Source organism: Manacus candei, unplaced genomic scaffold (assembly GCF_025592945.1).
Source record: "Manacus candei isolate 608988 ecotype Guabito, Panama unplaced genomic scaffold, ASM2559294v1 h1tg000014l, whole genome shotgun sequence".
Classification (NCBI taxonomy): domain Eukaryota; kingdom Metazoa; phylum Chordata; class Aves; order Passeriformes; family Pipridae; genus Manacus; species Manacus candei.
Window position 1 is genome coordinate 37,493,125 of NW_026138062.1, and position 17,553 is coordinate 37,510,677.

Here is a 17,553-nt window from a genome sequence, read left to right on the forward strand (position 1 = left end):
TCTGATTAAAAAAAGTTTTAAAAAGAATTTCTAGCCCTTGAGGAACTGTTGCACATTGCTGCATTAATGCTCTACAGAAAATAAAAAGGATGTTACTGCTCGGAGACCTGTAGATTCTGGTACTGGCCAATTTAGTAGCTTTTTATTTGTCATCTTCTGAAAAGTGTATTTTGTACATCTAGAGCACTTTTTTAACTTGTTTTGGAATGTGTACTATTTGGAATGTGATATATATGAACTCAGTTTTGATTAATTTAAAAACGTACCCCTTATTTTGTTTTTGGCAGAAGGGGACAAAGAGTTTGTAGAAGATTTAAGTGGACAGGAGACTACAGAAAACAAGAAAAATGCCGAAACCAGTAAGTAGCTGTTTTTTACCCATCTAAAATCTAAGAGGGTTTTCACATTTCAGAGTGGTGATCTTATAAGTTTTTTTTCTGTTTTGACTCTGCTCTTTCTAGATTTCATAAGATCTGATAATGCACAATTGAAGTTGAGATAGTTTAGTACCAACATGTGGAAAAAAGGTGAAGAGAGCTTTGTGGTGCAAGTTTGCAGGGAACACACCTGGAAATGGGAGCAGTACTTGGAACCCATTTGGCTGGCAGGAGGAATGATTTTTCAGGAATTGTTGACTTTGAGATGAGCTAACATACAGTGGTTAATGGAGGCATAATTTAAACCTGACTCAGTGTCTGTGAGAATCAGTGAAAGGGTTTGCTGCAGGATTTGGTAAGGGAAGACAGAACGTGTGAAGTGTCTGCACTAAGTTAGATTGTAGTTTTACCATGTTAGAGGGGATCACATAGAAAGTAAGCAATGTTTGTGGTCCCCTATTCCTCTCAGTTCAGCTGAGATAAGGGTTCATCAGCTTTTTATCCAGGGGGAAAAAAATCTCCAACCTGTGTTTTCGTAATAATTCTAGAAGTCTTTGAAGAGATAATTATTGAGCAGTTTGATTCTTTTTCTGTCAGTGTAATACTGGTTGCTTAGGATTTCATCTACCATGTGTTAAATGAGTTTTGGTTGTCTCTTCCTCTTCTGTGCAGTGAGCAAAATGTTGAGGAAGGGAACCGAATTGTCAGATTGTTTTCTACTCAACTCAGTTAGTTTATGTAATAGCCTTCAGGCTTTCTTTGTTTACTGATGTTCCATTCTGGTAGTAGATTGGGAGCAGGCAGATCTTTTACTAGAATAAATGTGTCTATGTGCACGTGTTTACCACATACATATTTATACATAGATGTATAAAAGATTTTTGCTATTAATCAGAAATTACCTATGTTAATAGTCTGTATTGCATTATTTGCCATTATTTGGAGCTGGTCCAGCTTGATGGATAACGTGAACATGAGACTGTCCAAGGGCTAGAAGTTCTGTTCTGAGCTTTGTGGTTGGTCTGCTGACCAGCTGGCCATACTTTGTTGTTTCCGTAATTTCTTCCTTTCCCCACAATGGCTGAGGGACAATATCATAGCACTTGCTGAAGTTGCCTACTTCATACAGAAGGCCGCACTATAAAGGGCAGGAAAATGAATTAGCAGCGTACTGTTTTCTGATCTGTTTGAGTGCTGGCTATGAGAATTGAGTAGTGCCTTTGATGGAGATTCTCAGCTAGAAAACTGTGTTTTAAGAATGAGACAAAAAGTCACTGTGAGCTCATGTGATTTCTGAGGCCTTCAGCTCCGTGCAGCTATGGAGCCATGAAGTCACAGAAGTGATGACTAGAAAAAAAAACACCTGAATGAGGTAACTTCTTTTAAAATTCTGGGACTAGAACCGTGAAATTTGGGCAGGCGGGGTTCTCTCTATTTTAAGGACCAGAGAAAATTGAAGGAAATAGAGTTTTAGGGTTGTTCACAAGGAAAGCAGTATCCTTAGAACTGAGATTGCAGGGGTGTTGAAAGAGCACACAATCCACCCTAATAATGGAAATTACCAGATCTTGGGAAAGAAGCCGGACTCATGCCAAAGATAATTTTTTTCTTTTATGAGGGACTTTTTATGAAGAATTCTCATATATCTTTTGACCATGTAGGTGCATGTGAGATCTTAGAAGGAAGCCAAGTGAAAGGAGCCATTAAAAATGAAAATAAATTGATGACATTTCTTAGTGTCTTTCTGTAAACTGCAGGTTGCTGTACTTATAATTGGTAATCAGTGAATGAAGAGGTAGCACACATACAAAGGTTAAGTGATTTTACCTCAGATTTTGGTCTCAGTGCATCTTAAATGGTAGATGCTTTAGAGCTCTCTCCCCTTTTTTTTAATTGGTTTTTTTTGCCTTCTTTGGAGACTGTAAGAGCCTAGTCATGGGTTATGTTTAAGGAATCTGACGTTGTTCTTTGCAGAGTTCTTGCTGTTCTACTTGGATTAGATAGTACTGGACTGTAGAAGGTCTCCTGCTGTGGATATTTTACTGTAGCTCTTGGGAGTTGTCTTTACAGACAATCCACAATAACCAAATGTACTTCTAGTCAGGAAACTATTTTTGCTTTAACTCCTCGTTGTTTATTTTTGAGAGCTGTTGCAAGAAGACTGTCAGTGTTCTGTAGGTTTATTGTTGGAAATCTTTTAACCTGAAAACTAATGAAATAATCATGTATGAGAACTAAGAAAACCCAGTTAACATGACTGGTGAGATTTTTGACAGTGTTATTTTATCTCTTTTTCTGTATTACTGTGACCTATTTAGATTTTCTTTTTTCAGATTCTGTTCTGATGATCCAATTGATAGTTTTCAGACAAGTCCAGTAGTCTTGTAACCTGTGTGTAAATTCTCCCTGTGTTTTTGGAATGATTTTTTTTTTGTTATGCAAATAACAAATAATTAAGCCATAGATCAGTTTAAATGAAATCAGTGCACACCAATAAAATAGATGTTGGTTTCACTTTTTTTGCTTTCATGTTGAAAAGTTATGTAGTATTCCAAACAAAATTAGGTAAATGAAGACCAATAAAAGGTCTCGATGCATTTGAATTTTATAGCAAAAATCTTTAATTTTTCCTAGAAGTCTCAGTCTGAAGTAAGTTTCATGCCACTGTGAATGACACTATACATGGTAGTATAAGGTCATTGTTCTTATGTGTCTGGGATTTTCTCTCTGAGGCTAGTAGGTTAAATAGCTTGAGTGAAAAGGCTGTTTTGCAAGGGTAAAAGTGACTTTAATATATTGTCCTGAGTTATTAGGTAATGTGTCTGAAAAATATACATTATTGAAACATTTTCTCGTTTGACTGCTTCATAGAAAAGTCTGTTTGTTCGCTTTGGCTGTGTTTGTAACAAAGTGACTTTCCAGCTTTTCAAGCTGTTTAACTCAGCATATCCTCTGCTTTTAAGACCAAATAGTTCTGAGACTTAATATTCTCAGTTCTACCTTGCAGTGTGAAATTGTTTCGTTTAGCATCTGTTGTGATCCATTTAAAAAAATTGGTGACTTCTTTGTTTAATTAGGTCTTTACAGCTGTAATCAAAATTTGAGCTGTTATAGGCCTGTTCTCTGTGTGCTTAGTTCTCTGCATGCTGAAGAACAGAATATTTGTTGACTGTTGTTTTCAGTGCTTTCTTCCTAAAAGAAGAGATAGAAAATGTTTTTCGGCTGTATGCCATTCTCACAGATCTTCACCGAAAATAGAAACATAGAAGCTAAAATTAGACATCATGGGTTACATAACTGTTAATCATTTCATAGGCTGAGAAGATTATGTTTAATTGACTGAAATATTAGTTGCATTTATATGGTGTAAGAGGAGTTAAATTATTGTGTTTTTGGTGGCAGTTTGCAACACTTTTGTACAAGAATGCAAGGCATGAAAGAGAAAGCATTACACTGAGGAGTAACAGAGGCAGATGTCAAAGTTACTAAGATTAAAAAGGATTCCTTTTTAGACTTATTCAACATTCTACAGTATTGTGTGTTCAGAAGGCATAAATATCAGAATCTGGAATAAGATAGGGGTTTAAAATTTGAATTAATAATTACAAGATCAAGTTGATTTTTGTAAAATGGTTGAAATAGTATATAAATTATTTTTTTTACAACAGTGGTGTTTTACAGGAAAATCTTTGAGACCGTGTAGTGCAGTATTTGAATTATGGCTTGAATATACGATTTATTTCTGTAGCATAAATAGACGACTGATGTCAGCTTGGAGGACTGCTTGCTTTTGATTTGTCTGTTAGTAAAATCTGTTTGTCATTATTCTGTAGCCTTCTGTTCCTAATGTTGTTTAATCCTTACCTTATCTTCATAAAGTTTTTCTTTCATCTCCTCCTATGTCTGCTTTGAGGTTGGTATGGAGAGCATGCTGTGTATATTTGTGCAGTGTGTAAAGCAGTGGGACTAATATACTGCTACTCCTTAACACAAATAATTTAATATGCAAACTGGAAATAGTAATTGGCTGAACTAGTGAGAGGAAACTCTTTGAACAAATTTTTTTTGCTATATGTGGTTTTCTTATGAATATGAATTGGACTGGTTTCTGTGGCTTTTACATATGACTAATTTATATTGCATTTATTAAACCAAAGCAAAAGCCTTGGAAACATTTTTTATGTTATTTTAAGTGGCTTTCTTACTGAATATTGGTACCCACTCAGTTTTGGGCTTCCTGATAAAAGCTGAAGTGCCATGACTACTATCTGCGATCTAGGGCTGAAGTACAGTAATAGAAAGTATTAGATTATTGAGCTAATAGTCAGTTTTTGTGCATGTTCCACGGACTGGGTCTGTGTTTGAGGAGAGGTTTAAAGGTTAGTGTGGTGATGGTATAAAATCCCATTGTAGAGGGTTAGTACAAGGAAGAGTAATAATATTTTTTCAAGTCCTTAAAAGTGAAAGAATATAACAAAACCATAATTCCCGTATGAAATGCATGCTTTTATCAAGTGTACATGGATGTTTGTTGTTCCAGATATGTTCATTGACTATACTCTTTATTGGTTTTGATAAATTACTTAATAGATAATTTGCTGTAGATTGGGTTTTTTTATGAATACTATTTTATGAGCTATAGCAAATGTCCTTCTAACCCATTAGGAACATTTGTTGTCAGAACATCAGTTGTTCCCTTCCCAAAGAATCATCTGTACATAGTTATGTGTATGTTCTTCCTTTCCTTTAGCAGTGTTTAATCATTCTGAAGCAAGTCTGGTAAAATACAGATAAACTCAGACTGGTAGTTCTGATGCCAAGGACCTGAACAAGCTTGGGAAGTGGGCCAGTGTGAACTGCGAGGTTCAACAAGACCAAGTGCAGAGTGCTGTACCTGGGTTGGGGCAACCCCTGGTATGAATACAGGCTGGAGGATGAAGGGATTGAGGGCAGCCCTGGCGAGAAGCACTTGGGGGTGCTGGTGGATCAGAGACTGGACATGACCCAGCAATGTGCGGTTGCAACCCAGAAAGCCAATTGTATCCTGGGCTGCATCAAAAGCGGCGTGGCCAGAAGGTCAAGGGAGGGGATTTTGCTCCTCTGCTCTGGTGAGACCCCATCTGGAGTGCTGTGTGCAGCTCTGGGGTTCCCAGTACAAGAAAGACATGGTGCTGTTGAAGTAGGTCTAGAGGAGGATCACAAAAATGGTTGTTGTAATGGAGCATCTCTCCTATGAGGAAAGGCTGAGAGTTAGGGTTGTTCAACCTGGAGAAAAGAAGCCCAGGGAGACCTTATTGTGGCCTTTCAGTACTTAAAGAGGGCTTATAAGAAAGGTGGGGACAAACTTTTTAGCAGGGCCTGTTGGAATAGGACAAGGGTGGTAGTGGTTTTAAACTTAAAGGATGTATATTCAGACTAGATATAAGGGAGAAATTTTTCATGATGGGGGAGGTGAAACACTGGAACAGTTGCCCAGAGAGGTGGCAGATGCCCCATCCTTGGAAACATTAAAGATCAGGTTGGATGGGGCTCTGAGCAAGCTGATGCAGTTGAAGATGTTGCTGCTCATTGCAGAGGGTTTGAACTAGATGGCCTTTAAAGGTCCCTTCCAACCCAAGCTATTCTGTGATTCTGTCGGGTAAAGAAGAGAACTGTCACAATCTGTTAAAAAGATGTGCGATCCTGGTGAGAGCAAGTTTGAAAAGCAGGAGTTGAGTGGATCTTGTGGTATGAGTAGTGGTAGCCTCCCAATGCTTGCTACAGGAAACCTTTACACATATCCCTTGTCACCATTACAAGAGCTCCTTCCTGTTCCTGTGTTTGTGGTAAAGTTGGTTCAGATTAGTGCCTGTCTTCGTAATTTGTGGTTCAGATAATTTCCCCCTGACACCAATGTCACATAAAGAGAATTGCTTCCAAGTAGCTGCGTACCAACAGCAGGTTATATGAGTGACAATCCATTGCTTCCTAGGTCTTCTTACCTGTGTTTTCTCAATTCCCTGCCTTATTTCTAATGTGGAAACTCCTCCCATGAGTCCTGTTAATGCAGTTCATTAACTTCATTTTACAGACATGCAGCTGACCAGAGATCTGATTTTTGTTGAGAGGGTGCTGTGTGATCAAGGTTTGAATTAGATAAGTAAACCCTTGGGGCTCAGTCACAGGTTTTGACAAAAGTAACAACCTTCTTATTTTCCATGCCCAGAAATAACTGAGAGCGTGAAACAATGTTACAAGGTTGTAAAACCGTGGTATTTGTATGCCAGAAATCTAAGTCGGTCCAAATGCCTTCAGAAGGAAAACAATCAAGTGTAGTGTTAAATTCCTCTCTTCTTAAATAATTCATATCACATTTTAATGTTGCCATCGTTTAATTTGTGTCTTTCTTATTAGAACTGAAAGTGTAAATATTAATTATTAAATTAATTGTTAATTATTGTTAATTATCAAATTATTAAATATTAATTAGGTGATCTGTTAATTGGAAGTTCAAAGAAAAACAGAATTGCTAAAGACTTAAGCAGTTACTGTAATGTGTGTAAGTGGCCAGGTAATCCTAATGTATATTTGTAACTATTGCAGGTGCAGAAGCTGTGTACTCTTAGAGCACTCAGATTTTTTGAGGCAGTAACATCCAGAAGCAAACAGAATCTACAGAGTTTGCCTCTGTATTACATCTAGTATTTTATTGTTTGAGTATTTTAGTTCTTGTGAAGGATAAACTCTCAGGTAGTAATTCCTGCATTTGTAGATGACACTTGTTATAAGGATATTTATATAAGAAGTTTCTGCTGCCTGCTGCTGCAATTAGTTGAACTTGCTGTGCTTTGTAGATCTCCTGTGATGCTTGTTATTTTGGCAATGGTGCTGTTATATAACAGGGCTCTTTGGCATTTAGTAAAGTTACTTTTTGGCCTTATTCTTTGTAACTTGCTTACTTGTAGCTGCCCTGAAACAGGCTTAATTTTTTAAATTGAAAAACTGATTTAGAAAAATTAAGTTCTTGTAATTAAGGGGCAGTCCCTCACACTGAAAATAGTGCAACTGGCAGGGAGTTAGACTTGCCACTTAAAATGAGTTATTCTGTTCTGTAAGGATTTTTTTTTTCTGCTCTTGAAATGGACAGAGTGAGGCAATCTACAAAAAACATCTCTTTTTCCCTCTTCCTGACATACACCCTCTAATTTTTTTTGGCAATAAAACTTTACTATCAGTTACTCCAAAGCCTTCAACTCTTACTCCTTATCCGTGTTTGCACACACAAAAAAGTTTGCTGAGCCCCTTTTATCGTCTTTGTTTGCAGGTCTATAACCTAGAGGTCCCCAGACTCCTGCTACTCTTGTCTTGTGTATCCCCCTCATGCCCAAAGTTGTTTACCGTGACAGTAAAAGGAAGGAGTTAACAAGCTTAATCCTTTCATGAATACAAACTGTTATCCAGTTTTCTTTTTCACACCTTTCATGTTCTGTTTTGTCTTCTTTTCCCCACACTCACTTCTCAAAGTATTCCACCTGGTGGCAAAATTAGGGAAATAGTTAATGGAAATGGTTCACATATGCATAGATCAAGTACTGTAAGAACTGGTAATACAAGTCCTAATTTATTCCAGTTCCCTTTTTTACAGTAGTGAGAAATGAGAATATATCTGTGTGCCTTAAATAAGTTTCTCAAGTTTGGTTTTTTTGCATTTATAGCGAAGTATATTTGACCTCTGACACTTTATATTGCTATGCACTAAAGATAAATAAAATGTGATACCCTGACAGTAGGCACAGAGGACCATTCCAACACTGATAAGACAGTACTGTGTATTTAGTACTTTGTTCTATTTCATGAAAATTCTCACTTCTGTGTATGCCAGTTGCAGAGAAATTGAAACAGACTGTTGTACTTCCAAGTAAGGTAGGCTTCCAGATATCTCCTGCAATATTTGACTTCTTGCTTCATAGCAAATAAAAACAGTGGTTGTCAGGAGTCATCTGGAAAACGTTCCATTCAGGAGAAGGAGGCAGTTCATTAAATGGTGGCATTTCTTCAGTCTTGTATTAAGGGAAAGGAAGGGGATCAATATTAAGAGGAGTTAGCTTCTGTAGTTTGACTACAGGTGAAAACTTTGCTATTACTCTGTCATGAGGTGTGAAAGCTCTACTCCTATATACTTTAACACTGCCAAACTGCTTGATTCTAGAAATGGCAAGCAGGAAGCTGCTTGTCTTTTTATGTTGCCAAGAATACATACCTTAAAATGATAGGTGTATTACTAGAAACTGTTGCACACATTTGGGAAGCCCTCTGAACGGTAATGCCCAGTAGCTGAATGTCCCAACATTCTTCAAGTGTTCAGTAATGTCAGCTGTCCCATTAAATTAATTTTGAACTTTGTTCTCTCGTTTGACCTTCAAACCTAGTGGTAAATACTATCCTGAGTATGCTTTTATAGTAAATAAAAGATGAGATTTTTTCAGATTCAAATTTTCTGTTTTTCTAACTGCTGTGTTCTGTGTGTTCACAAGACCATTAAAATTGTTGAATTTACTTACCATATGCTGTTTCTTACAGGCTTATCACAGGATATAGAAGCATTACACTGTGACAGTATTATTTGAATGTTTCCTTATTTTCTGTAGGTCAATGTCAGAGTAACCACAATGGATGCAGAGTTGGAATTTGCCATCCAACCTAATACAACAGGCAAACAGCTCTTTGATCAGGTAACTTGTCTGTGTGTATATATGAGTACAAACACATAGAAGTATTGTGTGTGTTAAGGCATAGTTTGAAAAAGCGAAAGTGTTCCCATGTGCTGATTATGTTTTTCTTATGTTATCTAGGCTATGCTCTGAGTTAGTGTGAATTTCCTCATTACTTCTTGTGAAATGTATTGAATTCAAAGACAACTCTGTAAATAGGTTACCAGTGAGGCTTCAGCTGAATCATGTATAGAACTGTTTTGAAATTAATAGTATTTCTCATGTTTAATATTATAGTTGCGACTGCAATATAGTTGCTAGAATTACATATATTAGAAATTTGAATGTAACAGTAAGTTCATTAATGAAAGCTAACTTTTTTTCCCCAGCAATGGAAATTGTAGATTGTTTTTCACTTCCCAAATGATAGAACTAAATAATGCTGTCCTATGAACCAGTCTGAAATTTAAGTTAAAAAAAAAAGGGAAAAAACCCAATAAGGCAAAATAATGACATTAATTTGCTTATAGATTACAGACCTATCAGAACTACACATTCTCACTTGATAGTGTCTCTGTACATCAGTCAGAATGAATGATTTCTTAAAACAGAATTGTTCTTGCGCTCATGTGACACTAGCCATCAGAATCTTGAAACAATTTTTTGATCTAGGTTGTGAAGTGTTATAGAAAACATTAAGAATAGAAGCTTGTCAGTGTGTTGTTTTGTTTCCCCAATATACCAATAAATATGTTTTGTTTAAAAAATGCAGAAATATCTGAAATTACTCTTCAAAAACAGTTCAACTAGATGAATAGTTATGTCTCTTAGAACTGTTGTTTGTCTACTCCACTTTTGATGCTTGAAGTATGTACTGATGAGTACTAAGAGAAAGTAGCACATTGCAAGAGTTCTTTAAGAACATTTAAACTTTTAGTTGACCTTTTAGAGTCGATAGAATGTCCAAGTATATAACTTAAAAACAGGAGAATGTTTATTATATGTAACACTGAACTTTTTCTTTTAGATGAATGAAATTTCATTTGCAATTTTCATTTGAAATGACTGTCTGACTCTTATATTGTCTGTCCCTTTCTCTAACGTCAGTGGTAGTATGTCTTCAGCCTCTACATAGGAATAGACTTCATGATTCTTACAAGAATTCTTGGAAAAAAAGGAGTTGTCTTGCTTTTTGTCTAACCAACATCACCATCAAATAAAAGTATGGTATTCTGTGATGTAGAAGGCTCAAGCTGTTCCTTGTCTTCTGCCAACCTTTGCTATCTTCTGCCATGCAGTATCGGGTGGGGTGACATTCTGCTGTTTAAAATCTTGTGTCCAGGTAATCAGGTTCATCCAAATTGGGGCATTGGGAACAAAGATACAGCTCTGAATTTGTTTTCATGCTCTCTTCTTTGTTCCTCAGTTCATTATGTGGTGTTTGACGTCTCACCAACTCTTACCTATGGAAGTTTAAATTGAAAAAATGTCAGGTCAAGAAAGAACAACCACCACAGTTGTGTGTAAAGAGAGAAGCATTTTCAGCTTGATCTTAAATTCATGTATGAATTCTACAGAGTAACATCAAGAGCTGAACTGTATTGCAAAACTGTCATGAAATTTTCAGACAAAAGTTATCCTGTTTCTCTGGAGAAAGAGAATTTAATAGCACTGTTATTGAAAGGATTGGCTTATGCAGAAGTGGTGAACATGACGGCAGACTTGTTGATTATTGATTGCAGAAAATAACCTCTCCATGAATTTAGCTGTTATTTAGTGCTCCTCTACGTTTTTGGTGAACAATTTGTCCTTTTTTCAGTCAGTGTTCTTTTAAGCTTTTAATTGGTATTTTCTGGAGTTGTTGATTTGTTTCCCATTCCATGTGCATGCATCATCTGCTAGCAGACAAGAATGCAGCGTTTAACATCTGTGGCTTTCTCTTTTCCATTTGCAAACTCAGCATACTTTTTATTTATTGCACAAACTTTTTTATTATTATTATTACTTGCATTTCAGAAGGTGTTTTAACATATTTATCAATGGTCTTTCTGTCTGTCCTGTCAGCAGTCAGAATAGGCAAGAGAGGATCTGTCCTCCTATAGTCAACCAGTTAAGCATCTGTAGCTTTCCTAGGAGAGGAAGAACCCTGTGGTGGGTATGTTTCCAGACACTGGTGGTATTACTGGGGTTGTTGTGTTGTGTTAGCACTGGGCTTTAGTAACTCTGGTTTACTGTAGTTGCCATTCAGAAAGAATGGGAGGGTTTTCTCTTTTATTTTGAATTATACCTTGCTGTCCTTTCCAGATGTCTCAGAAGCCTTCCTTACAGCCTTTTGGAAGGTGACTGAATTAAATCCTTGTTAGGTTGTTTTTGTGTATATTTTGATTTGCCAAAATGTATATTATTCTGGTTGCTTTTCTTCAGTAAGTTTTTTTGCCTATTAATAGTCAGGTTGTAGGATGTGATGGTAGATATCTGTTTTACAGATGTGATGAAGACTTGCATCTTCAGCTACTTAATGAAATGTTTGAGCGAGAATCAAACTGCTAAGTTGCTCATTCTGTACTTATTGTATCATGCTACTGCAGTGCATAAGTGCATATATTAGCTTGGTACAAAGTTTCAGAAAGTTTTTCTTTTTTCTTTGGCCTGAGAGGCAGTGTAGGCAATGCTTTTTCCCTTATTTGTGGAGTCTGAAGTAAAACAGGCTAATATGTAAGCTGTTTTTAGTGTTGATTTGCAAGCACATGTAACTCTGCACTGTTGTATCCAGGTTGCCTCTATATAAATAATAAGCAGAGTGCATCTCAGTGAAGGGCTGTAGTTAGTGGGTGAGAGCAAAATGTTTTGACGTGAGCATAAGCACGTCTCCTTATGCCCTATGGGCAGAGCTGTTGAGCATCTGCAGCTCTTTGCAGCTCAGAGAGCTGATAAGGTACAGAGGCTCAACTTGGACAGCTGCAAAGTAAAGAGCATTCTCTGTCAGCTGATAAAGCCATAAGTAGTTTGATCAACATTACGTAGGAGATCTGTGTCGAAAGAAGCAGCAGGTCTGAAATTTTGGTGTTGGGACACCAAATTTAACCTATGTTACTAGGACCCATAGTTACTATGTTACTAGTAACATACACTTATTCTTAATGTTTATGTTCTGAAGTAAATGATGTAAAGGAAATAACTGTTCTCACTAAAGACATCAGTCAGGTTGGATCCGTGAACATTGTCCACTTTGTGCTTTGGAGCTTGACGGTGAAAGGGTAGAGGAGGAAAAAAGGTGCACAGTTGAATGATTGTTAAGTGATAATGCAAATATGCAAGGCAGCTGAAGTAAGTTTGCACAACTATCTTATGACATTTTCTAATTTTCAAAATCTTAATTTTGCAACCCGATAGTACTACTTTAAAATGGAGGAGGATCTATGTGTAAAATTCTATTTACTTCACATGCAACTGAATGCTTCCATAAAACAGCCTTCAGTAAAGCAGCTGGCCAGCATGGTCCAACCTGAGAACATACGTAAGTACTGCCATACGGGATCTTTTGGAGCCAGAGTTTGCAGTCATTTAATAATCTTTGCTGGACCTTTCTGATTAATTGCTTATTGAATCCATATGTGCTTTTGCTATGCAAGACTTGTAAAATAGTTCCACGGTTTTATTGCACTGTAGTAAAAGTACTTCTTTTTGTTTACTTTGAGCCCGCAATGTCATGATTTCTGTTGATTCTATTAATTCTTATATTATGAGAAATAATGAATAATCATTCTCTATTTGCCTTCTACATGCCATGCAAGATCTGTATCATATTTTTCCTTTCCTCGTTTCTCTGTCAGTAGCCCTAGTTCTCATCTTAGCTATGCAGAAAATGTTCCAAGTCACTGATCATTCTTTTCAACACTTCTGAAACATTTCCAGTGCTGCAGCATCCTTTTTTTAAGTTGATGTGACCATCAACTTATGTAGCATTAGAGAATTGGGAATACCATACACATGTATAGTCATGTAACAGCCTTATTGCCTTTTTACTTTACAACTAGAGCTTTATTCACATAATTTAAATTGTTGTCTTTTATGTACAGTATATTGCTTTTATGAAATACCATCTTTTATTGAGGCTTGTGTTTTTACGGTTCATTCACAGGAAGGTTTTCTACAGCAGATTTTGTCACATCAGTTTCATCCTTTTTAGAAGTCCTGTGGGACTTCAGTAGTGGTTACAGTACAAGTCTGTTATGAAAACAGAGGGTTTTTTCTTTCTTTTTAACTATTGTATCCATAACACAATCTTCCCTCTATTCAAGGACAATTTTGTTTCTTTAGTAGCTTTTGGTGATAAATGTGATCAGAAATCTTATAGGAAAGTCATGTATGGTTTATTAGCTGAATCATCCTTTATCAGTAACTCTCTTAGAAGGTTGTAAAAATATTTGAAGGAACCGATTCGTCTTTGTACCTCATACTTGTCCACAAATGTTATTCTTAATTGTCAATTTTCCAGTTATCTTCTGTAAGTGGACTTACTTTTCCATAGGTCTGCAGATCACTTCCCAGACGTGCTTTCCAATCTCAGGGTCCTGTTTACTAACTTCTGTTCCTCAGGTGCTGATGGAAGCAGTAAGCTGCATGTTCCACTTGATAGTTTTGAAACACAGTGTTTGCATTTATGTAGAGCTCTGGGGTACCATCAACCTGATGTTTTGCTACTATTTTATCTTTTTTTTTCTTCTTGTAAGGTTTGATTACATTTCAGTTTGAGATTTGTTTATGTAGGTTAATTACCATTTAAAAATTCGTAATGGTTACTGATGATTATGACTCATTTATCTTTAGGTGGTGAAAACTGTTGGTCTTCGGGAAGTCTGGTTTTTTGGGCTACAGTATGTGGACAGCAAAGGCTACTCAACTTGGCTGAAACTAAATAAAAAGGTAATAATACCCTAATATTGAGCCACGTGTACAGTTTGAAATATGCTTTACAAGGTTTGCTGCTTTAATGCTGTAGGTGAGATATAGCTGACTTCAAATTTAGTCGAAAAATTGATTTTCATTTGCTTTAAATGACAAAATACAGTGTTGAATTTGATTAGTTATAAAAGAATATGCAAAACTGCATCAGTATTTAATTTGAGAAGGAGATAGTTTTCAGTTTTTACAGTACTGTGGTGATGCATGCATTAGGAAAACTGATTCATATGGTTGTCTTGTTCTCATTTAGCAAAACATAATAGAATAAATGTTTTACAGTTTGGGCATGTGTACCAGAACAATTTAGGCTCCAGGAATTTGTATGTGTATGGATCTTTTAAACAAAGCACGAACAGTAGGCTTCTAAACTTCAGGTATCTAATAGGTAGATTGTAGGATAACGTTTTGTTTTGTTTTTTTTTTTCCTAACAGCATTGAGCACGTTGTATCTCTTAGCTATTGGGAACCAGATCATTTTACTTTAAGCTGTATTTGTGAATCTTTGAAAGACCACATCTCATCTCTTCACAAAAATCACATTTATAAAGCTTATCAATTCTAGAAAAATAACGTGATTAAAGAAATCATGTTTTTTCCACAGGAACAAAGCACGTGTATTTAGTTTGATAGTTCAAAGACTTTTAAAAGAATGCCACTTTACACTGACATCGATGAAATGTGCTGTAGTTCTTCCTAAAGAAATGTTGTTAGACCCTAATTTGTTACTTCCCGAAAATCGTCCATGGATATAGTTTTTATTTTTTTAATGTCTTTTACAGCTTCTTTTTTTCCAGATCTTTATTATGATAAATACAGCTTTCACACAAGCCTACAAAAAAAAAAATCTGTTAAACAGCCTTTAAGTAGTATTTCAAGATTGTCTAGTTTATCCAAATTGGTGTACTTGATTGTTCCATGTGAACCTTTAGTGAGTTCCACAGTGGGCTTGCTAGGAAGCACTGTGTTTCAGTTTAGAGTAGCTGAAGAGTTCAGTACTACATAATAATATTTAATATACCTTTTAGAGCTCTTTTTATTTTTTTATGTGTTCCTCTCCCTCAGGTAACTCAGCAAGATGTACGAAAAGAAAATCCTTTGCAGTTCAAGTTCAGGGCCAAGTTTTTTCCAGAGGATGTATCTGAAGAATTAATTCAGGAAATAACTCAGAGACTTTTCTTCCTGCAAGTCAAAGAATCGATCTTAAATGATGAAATATACTGCCCACCAGAAACTGCAGTTCTTCTGGCTTCTTATGCTGTCCAGTCCAAGTATGCAGATTACAGTAAGGAGATTCATAAACTAGGCTACCTAGCCAGTGACAGACTTCTCCCCCAGCGGTGAGTGAGACTGATTTTGCACCACCTGCTGCATATAAACTTAATTATTGCACATTTTTTAGAAATAAAATATTAAGTGATAACGTGCATTTAATGATGGCTTTCTTAGGAGTTCATGTTTTGCTAGTAAAATTTGGAGATCCTAATTTAGTCTTTAAATAACAAGGAAGTGTCACAGCCACAGATTTCTTGAGACGTATTTCCTGTCCTGTCCACAAACACCTGCAGAGATTTAGTTGAACACACTCCCAAAATACTCCAGAATGGGTTACTGTTATTGGAGACCTGCTTCTAAACTAAAATCAAAATACTCCAATATAGAAGCAACTAAGATTCATTTGATACTCTCTCCTTTTGTTCATTTTAATGTTTTTGTACATGTAAACGGTAATTATTTCCTGAAAGTTATTGTAAAGTGTACTGCAAATAAAATACATTGCAGGAAAATGCTAGCCTGAACAGAAAATTTAGAAACTAAATTGTTGCTGTTGAATATAAACTCTTTTGTATCAATCATCTTATCTAACTGGTTTGGGAAAGTAAGCACCAAGATTACAGTCCTATTTCTTTATGCAACTGAAACCATGCTCTTGGTGTGTTTGGCATGAAGAGAAGCATTGCAGCACAAATGTACCAAGTTAGACAGTTTTGTTAGTGTAGATGGATACATAGTGATATATTGTGGGCAAATGTGTAGTTACTAAATATGTAACATAAATCGTCAAAGAAATGAGTGACATGGAGTAATTTGAGGTTTCTTTAAGTCATATGCTTTCTAAACTAAAAACTCACTTATTAGCATAACTAAGCTCGAGAATTTTCTAGCAAACCAGTAGGCATTTCAAAGATTGTGGTGAAGTATTGAGAGAAATATTTCTGAAAATGTTTTTTAAAAATGCTGATGAAAAACTTGGGTTTGGCTGTTTGCTTCCAGCTTATGACAGTGAAGTCTATACCTTTTCCTAGAAAAATACCTTTTGCTATGAAGGCAGGGAGATGTAGAACCAGTAAAACTGTCATTGCTGAGTATGTTCACAAATCTTGGTTTTTGCTCAGTTATGATGATAGTCTGTGAACACGAGAGTGCTTGGATACAATGGAAATTCAAATACTTAAGATTCTTTTCAGTAGACAAATGTTCAGGTGATTTTTTTAATTGTCCTTTAAAATAGTTTCTCCAGGAATGCTTGAAATGCTGAGTGCGTGGAATAAAAACATAATAAAGTTATCATATGCATTAGATATTTTACCACAGTACTACATTGAAAGTTTTGGTATATAATTGGTAATGTAATTCCATATTATGGAAGAGTTGTATTACAAGAGTTATGTCTACATAAGTCTTGTAGACAAATCTCAAATAGCTTTCTGAGGCTGCTTCGCTATTGATTTTTTTTTTTTTTTAAATAAAAGAAACCAACACACAAAACCCCCAGAAAGCTCGTCTGCTAACTTGTCTGCTAGTTTGTTACACTCAGGCTTCCATTCTGTTGTACTTTGAAAGAAAAAGTGTCTTTGCATACCTGGAAATTAATTTGCAGCATTGTTGTGTGAGGATTCTATAGGTCTGCATTTTCAAGTGTTCCAGATGTTACATTTTACAACTTTACTGCTAGCTGAGATATGCCATGGTGTGACTTTTATATTGCAAAGAATACAGAATACCAGGAAAAAACTGACTTTCACACTATTTTAAAAGTGTATTTGTTCAAATACAAAGTTTGTGTCTTGTTTGTGTCAAAAAGATGAGCAGTGTATAGGAAGTCATCTTTAAGTTTATTCAATTAAAGCATGTTATGCTTTGTAACTAAACTTATTTTTGTAGCTTTAAAAGGTTAAATTGTTTGTCAGCGTCATTTAATAACAACAACGTGTATTCACAGGGTGTTAGAACAGCACAAACTGACAAAAGAACAGTGGGAAGAAAGAATACAGAACTGGCATGAAGAGCACAGGGGAATGTTAAGGTAATAATGTAAAAAAATGTTCCCAAGACCTTTTATTATTATTAGGATGTATTTTAGGAGGTGGTATATTTGTTTGGAAAACTACTTTCTTTTATTCTGACCAGGGTAGGTGGCTATGAAAAACTTGCATAGAAAGTTCAATAAGACCTGAATTTCCAGTTAAGGTATTGGTTTACTTGCATAATTACTGGTAAGGCTGTCAACTGCCTTTGTCCAC

The 17,553-nt window shown here is 36.0% G+C and overlaps 1 protein-coding gene across 5 annotated transcripts in view; it reads left to right on the plus strand.

Moving 5' to 3' along the window:
* The window catches only part of RDX (radixin), a 44,877-nt gene that overhangs the window by 8,111 nt on the left and 19,213 nt on the right, over window positions 1-17,553 (plus strand). For 3 of the 5 annotated variants that reach the window (XM_051779836.1, XM_051779837.1, XM_051779838.1), the window contains exons 2-6: window positions 288-359; window positions 9,005-9,088; window positions 13,898-13,993; window positions 15,095-15,369; window positions 17,253-17,336. In XM_051779836.1, coding sequence (XP_051635796.1) covers window positions 348-359; window positions 9,005-9,088; window positions 13,898-13,993; window positions 15,095-15,369; window positions 17,253-17,336 — 551 coding nt within the window. In that variant the 5' untranslated portion in view covers window positions 288-347. Of the gene's footprint in view, window positions 1-287; window positions 360-9,004; window positions 9,089-12,098; window positions 12,585-13,897; window positions 13,994-15,094; window positions 15,370-17,252; window positions 17,337-17,553 lie in introns of those variants that run through there. The other 2 variants (XM_051779839.1, XM_051779840.1) reach the window with 2 other exon arrangements.